Genomic DNA, 6,804 nt, shown 5'->3' on the forward strand with positions numbered 1-6,804 from the left:
GCAGACTAAGGGCTGGGGTGCACAGATCTCCAAGGGGCATTGGGGGGGGGGGAGAGCTGGGACAAGGGCTGTGAGAGGAGAGGGAAAAGCAGGAGCGGGGTGTTGTTCTTGGGTCATCACATCACTAAAGGTTGATGCATCTGCTGACTTGAGGGCAGCCCAGGGCAGTGCCAACCAGAGGCAAGCTCCATAGACCATGTGGGTTGAGGCACTGATCTCTCTCCAAGCAACTTTTTGGGCCCTGGCTACTTAATTTTGTCATTTTTCTATGTGTAGGGGTAGCAGGAGTATAGCTGCAGTGCTAGCAAAGGCAGCCTTGTGTGCATGTGTGTGTAAAACGCATCCGTCAGAAAAAGGACACGGAGAGGCACGAGCCCATCCATAGCACAGCAGAGTATTTAAGAAGAATAAGGGCTATTAGTCTAAACACTGCAATAAAATGACAGCCTTAAAGGGCCAGCTGCTGCCTCTTGGGGCGGGGAGCTGGCAATGGTCCTTTGGTTCCCAGCAGCTGCTTTTCATGAGACTTTGCTGTACGTGAGGGAACTTCAAGAGACTCAAGAGGCCAGGCCCGATGAGTTTGGAAAAGAGACGCTTGCGGGAGGGTCACGAGAAGGGCTTACAACATACTACACGGCGAAAACAAAGTCACTAGGGTTTATGGTGGTCCGTCTCTCACCAGACAAGAACGAGGGGTCACCATATGACACAAGTAGGCAGTAGGTTTAAAATGAAGCAGAGATCATTCTCTTCCACCCAGCGTGGCACTGAGGGGTGGGACTCGTGGCCCCCAGACGTGCGGGGAGCTGAGAGCGTAGCCCGACTCACCAAGGGATGGGACGCGTGCTTGAAAGCAAGGGGCATCGGTCGCTATTGAGCAGGGCGTGAGGGGCATCAGACCCGAAATGCTGGAGGCTGCAAGGGAGAGAGGAGCAGGGGAAAACCCTGCTCAGACCCAGTCGCTCCCTGTCCAGCCTCTGCTCTCTGCCCCTATAAGACACAGGATTTTGGGCAAGACAGACCCACAATCTGACCCAGTAAATCACAAGTCTTATGTTTTTATATGCTCCTATGAGTCTTGCTCACGTTCATCTAATGAACCAATTATTGCAGGTAGATCATCAGACCACATTTACCTGACTCTATCGTCTACATTTACCCGACCCTGCTAGGACCGGCAGCTGATGGGGAGAAATGGGGGTGGGATTTTTCTTCCTTACCAAACCAGTTTCATCAGAAGAAAGCAAGGGTGCAGTGATCCTGGTGCAAAGGAGACCTATCCTGATATTGCTATTTCTTTTCCCACCTGGAAATAACCCTAATGGTGCTCCTTTACAGGAGTGTGGTCGTGTCTACACTAAGGGACTTGCACAGTGTTAGGCATCCTGACAGAGCTAAAACATGCACGCTTCCAGCAAAGACGAGCTCGTAGCGGGGGGGGACTGCAGCTTGGGAGCCAGCTTTCCAACCGCCTCGTCATAGTCCAGATCCTGTGAATATTTCCAAGGTCCTTGGAGCACGAGGAGAGTGCCTGCACAACCTGACTGCTTTAGTGGAGGGAGGGCGAAACGACACATAAAAAAATAGCTGCTTTTATGAGTCCATCTTGGTATCAAGGCGGCAGAGCAGCACGCACTTCTTTTATAACAGCTCTCTCCTAAACTGGTCAGCCAAAGATATTGCTAAGGCACGGACCCCATAAACACCATAAATCCAGTCCACAGAAAGACCCTGCCACGGTGTAACATAGCAGCAATGCCACACTTATGACTGAAGAAGGATTTTCACTCTAATTTCAGGCTCTTATAACTTCCTGGAAAAGGCTCTGTTGTCCCAAATCTCTCATCTTTGCCCCTGGAAAAAGGGGAGGTTTTTAAAAAAAAACCGTAGAGTCATTTTTAAGCTGTCAAGGTATAGAAAGCAATGGTTTATTAGCGATATCTTTTATGGATCTACTGCATAGAGAGGAAGCTATTCAGTCAGTCCAGGGAAGTTTTAGACCAAAAACCCCCTTGCCTGCCTCTTGTTTCCTGGACCATCATGGCTTCACCACAGCTCCAGCCCTACGACATCTGGGAAAGGGCAACGCATCAGGAGGGTTTTCCAGGCTTGTTTGCACTTGGATGACTAATGAAGCTTAAACTTAAATCATGCACCTGGCCACATAAACAGTCCCTTGAGGGTATGAGGATCTTTGAAAGCAACAAAGTTCATGGCGCTTACCACTGTTTTAGCACCGTGCCAAAGGGCAGAGGGCCTGATAAGGGCTTGCAAGATAAGCTCAGCCTTCAGGAAGAGGCACATTATCATCAGATAGGGGCAAAAGGCAGCCCAGGGCCAACATGAGCCATGGATTTCTACAAAGGGACTTCCGCCTCCTCCCGCTGTACAGGATCACAGCACCATCGTGAAGATGGGCTGGAAGAGGCCTCACAAAGTCATCTGGTCCAGCCCCCCGCTCAAGTCAGGAGCATCCCCCCGGCAAGCATCGGCCCCACCTGCTCTTGAAAGTGTCCAAGATGAGATGCCCCAAGTTCTCCAGGCAGCTGGCTGCAATGCTTGGCCACCCTCAGGCACAAAGCTCCTCCTCGCCTCCAGCCTCAGTTTCCCCTGCAGCAGCTCGAGGCCATTGCTCCTAGTCCTGTCTCCTGCAGCCATGGATATAAAGCTCATCTTCATCCTCTCTGCCATTGCCCTCCAGGTAGCAGAAGGATATTATCACCCTCCCACCCTTCAATTTTCTCTGCTCCAGACTAAAAAGCCCTAGTTCTTTCAGCTTCCCTGCCGCAGTCTCGCCTCCCAGGCCCCTGGTCATCGCTGCTTTGCACTGGACTCTCTCCACCCGATTCCACATCCTGCTCCAAGTGCAGGGCCCGAGACCGGACACAGGACTTCAGGTGAGGCCTCTCCGCAGAATCCCTGCCCTGGGTTTGCAAGTGACACTTGAGGTTGCTACAACCCAGGATATGCTGTTGGCTGCTTTTGCAACAAGAGCACCCTCTTGGCTCATCTTCAGGTTATGGTGGATTCAACTTACGGTCTACACGCGCCTGCATGCAGTTATACCCCCCGCCAGCCCTCTCCCCAGTGTTGTGTAAATTAGCTGCAACCCTTGCTCTAATTGCTGCTCCCCTCCATGCGGCTGTGACAATGGTAACGGCTGTGAAGTTGGCTCCCTCCGTGCCCCCTCAGTGTAAGGCAATACCAGCCATTTGTCTTTGAACAAGAAGAAAAATGAGGATAAAAGATGAGGCAGCAGCTGGTGTGGGGGGGGGGAGTTAAAATGATAGAAAACAAGGGTTGGAAGGGAGTTCAGGGGGTCACATCTTGTCCCACCCCTGCTCCAAGCAGGATCAGCCCCAACTCCATCATCCCAGCCAGGGCTTTGTCTACCTGGGGCTTCAAAACTGCAAACCCAAAAGCAACCCTTGGCACTACTCACCTGTGTGCACAAAGGGGCAGTGCAGAAAGGAGATGAGACATGGGCACAACAATGTTTGACAAATATTGACATTGAAATCTCAACCCAGTGCATCAAAAGTCCTCAGCGTCTGGAACGGGAACTGGAGCTCAGCTGAGCCGTCTGCCCCTGCTCCCCTATTTGACATCAACACTGGGGTGCCCTCAGACACGGTTTGCATTTTAATCCACGTGGACCCGCAGCCCCACAGCGCTCAGAGCCGAGGCCGAAAAACACCTACCTGCAGGATCAGCAGGAAAAGAAAGTAGGCGTTGGCTATTCGCTGAAACTGCTCAAACAGGTTGAGAGGCAGGAAAGAGAAGACATTGTATTTCGAGGTTTTGATGGAATTGTTCTGCAGAAACAGAAAAGCAAACGCATGGGAGGGTGACACAGGAAAAGCAGTTGCAGCACAGCCCATTTCAATGGGGGTTTTCACTCGGTTATATTTAGCAATAACATTGTGCACAGCAGCAACTCCAAGCCCTTCCCTTTCCTCAGCCGCTCGGGGTCGGCTGTGATGAACCGACAGAATTCCTCCAGGACCCAGGGCATTAAACAGAGTGCGAGTGCGAGTGTGTTGTGCACACGCAGTGGCAGGTATGGCTACACACACACATACAGGTACCTCCCTTGTCTAAGTTCATTTACCAAGTCTTTATGTGCACACACACACACGCTTTTTCTAAGTTCATTTACCAAGTCTTTATACATGCACATGCATGCCTACCTCATCTAAGTTAATTTACCAAGCCTTTACACACACACACACAAGCTCTGAAGGGATCCAAACCAGCCAAGCAGACAAACAGCCTACACACAGGCAGAGTGGACTAGCCAGGATTCAGCCACCTCGCCAGGGTGTAATGCAAGATGCAGCGAGACACACGCATGTGCCACCGCTCCTGGGAACCGCACGCCAGCCCGGCACAAGGCAGGCCTGGCCCTTCTGGACAGCTCTGGTTTGGGGCCCGGCAAGGACGGGTGCTGGACACAAACAGGGCTCCTCGTCCCATCCTAGCATGCATGTTCCCCGTGTTCATCGGCCTGCTCTACCCAGCCTGGCTCCTGCTTGTCCCCGAGCCTCGCTGCTCAGCCTGGGGCATGAAAGACCTGTCGATTCGTAACCAACATGTGTGGTTTGGAGTGGACTCCACGCTTCCCCGGACCACCGCGGCCAACTCTTCCTACTTCCAGCCTCTCTTTTTTTAACTGCAGACATTGCCTCCAGCTCCTGTAGCCACCTCACCTCTTCTCTTGAATTGGAGAAGGGCCAAAAGCTGCAGGGCACCCATCTGGAGTGGAGAGGGACTCCCCTGGAGCCTCAGGACCAGGGCTCTGGTTTTGTGCCGTGGCGCTGGGCTCCCCTCCAGTTCCAGGGTGCGCAGGTTGGATGTCTATGGCCTTTGCACCGCTCAACAGCTCCCTTGCTAAACAGCCCTGCTGCGGGGTAACCCAAACATCAGGTCTTTTCGCGGCTCCGGCGTTATCTCATTGCTATGGAGAAGCTCTGAGCCCTTGCCTGGGCACCGATAGCAACGTGAATGCTGGCTGGCATCTCTCCAAGGACTTCAGTGCAGTGCTGTCCTTCTCCTGTAGCTCCTGATGCTCTACTGGGACACAGGGGCACCATCAGGACCCCAGAGGGGCTGTCAGCATGCACCCAAAAATTGGGGCGTATTTTGGGCCAGGACAATGGGGTGGAGCACATAACGTCCCTCCCTGCATTAAGCCATCTCTCCTGTCTGCCCTCGTTCTCAGGGCACAGGGCTGATGTATGCATGCATGCAGTGGTGTTTCATTTTCATCATGGAAAAGTGTGGGTCTGGGGTTATTTTTTTAAATCGGAAAATTTGGGATTTTTTTTTTTTAAATCAAAATCGGAGAAAACTAGGATCCCTGGTCATCACTGCACAGTCCTTGCGCTAAGACCAGGCAGTCCTGGCAGGGCTGGAGCCAGTGGCTTGGGGCTCCACACACCATTCCCAGTGCATTTGCTAAGCCACCACCTCCAACCTGTACACTGCAGCACATGAGCAAGCATCTCCCATCAGGGGCACGTTTCCAGCACCCCACGACACAGAGTACACATGCGCGTGTTAGGGAGGCAAGGGTAGGGATGCAGTATTGCCATGTCAGGGACTTGCTCAGCCCTTCTTCGTGTCCAGACACATATCAACTGACTGACTTTGGCTTCTGCAGTTGGATAGCGGGGAAAAAATCAGCTTCGTGTAGAGAATCCAGCAGCGGGCCAAGGTGGTGCTGCATCCCAGCAGGTCTGGCTCGGTCCCTGGCTGCCTCGGCACTGCAGAGGCTGAAGCAATCGAGTAAAATCATCCCCTTTTACCAGTCAAAGGGGAAATGCTTCGCTTGAGATCCCAAAGCAAGCCTGGGGCCAAACAGGGAACAAAACTCAACCCCCTGCATCTCCATCACTAGATGCTGGTCTTCCCTCTGTCCTCGCGGCGTTCGCATCTGCCTCCAGGGATGTTCCTCACTCACCGGCGGGAGCAAAGGCAGGGCTGGCATGAAGAAGGGAGAGACTGCATGCAAACAAGAGGCTAGTCTAGGCCAGCAGGCCACACTTTCACGGCTTGCCAGCCTACACACAGCACAAAGACCAGCTTGGGAGACACCTGAATGCAATCCAAAGCGACTGTGCTGCAAAAATGTCCCTGGGAAATGAACGGCATTTGTAAATCTGCCTGCATGAAGAAGGGCGTTTGCACCAGAAAGCTTGTCAAGAAGAATTTTTCCAACTATTTTAGTTGGTCTAATAAAAGAGATCAGATTTACCCAAAGAGCCTGGTCTGCCTGGGAAATGAGCAGTTTATTTCAACTCCTGCACCGCTGTCTGTCAAAGCAACCACTGAAGAAAACAGCGCCAGTTGCTCCCTTTCCTATTGCCATCAAAGCAAGGAAAAACCCCGTCCCCGGGGCAGGCTCTGAACACTTTCTCACAAGAGTTTCCATCTGGGACTATGTGCAAGCTGGCTCACAAGCCTTGCCACACTCACCACCCCCCATGCCTGGCTGTCAAGGACAGTGTCGGACCAGGGTTGTCAGGTCAGGAGTCGAGAGCTTTCCTCGGCTCGGTGAGGCCGTCTGGCTTGCCCAGCCCTGCTCCGTATGGAGCCCATCACTAAAGCTGCCAGCCTTTGATTGCGTGCTGTGCAATTGAGAAAATAACCACCTTAATAAGTAACAGGCAGAGCAGCAAGCTGCAGAAAGGGGCAAGTTTGCTCCACATGCACAAGCATCACGTTCACACTCGGTGTCACCCAGGAGGCCGCCTGCTCCAGGGGACGGATGCCAGGCTGGGAGCTCGGGGCTGGTTCCTGGCT

General features: G+C 52.7%; 1 protein-coding gene across 5 annotated transcripts in view; it reads right to left on the reverse strand.

Moving 5' to 3' along the window:
* The window catches only part of LOC109297943 (phospholipid-transporting ATPase ID-like), a 98,564-nt gene that overhangs the window by 60,966 nt on the left and 30,794 nt on the right, over nucleotides 1–6,804 (reverse strand). For all 5 annotated transcript variants that reach the window (XM_019518031.1, XM_019518034.1, XM_019518033.1 and 2 more), the window contains exon 4: nucleotides 3,702–3,815. In XM_019518031.1, coding sequence (XP_019373576.1) covers nucleotides 3,702–3,815 — 114 coding nt within the window. The remainder of the gene's footprint in view (nucleotides 1–3,701; nucleotides 3,816–6,804) is intronic.

The sequence above is a fragment of the Gavialis gangeticus genome, unplaced genomic scaffold (genome assembly GCF_001723915.1).
Source record: "Gavialis gangeticus isolate Ggan-Ray unplaced genomic scaffold, GavGan_comp1, whole genome shotgun sequence".
Classification (NCBI taxonomy): Eukaryota; Metazoa; Chordata; order Crocodylia; family Gavialidae; genus Gavialis; species Gavialis gangeticus.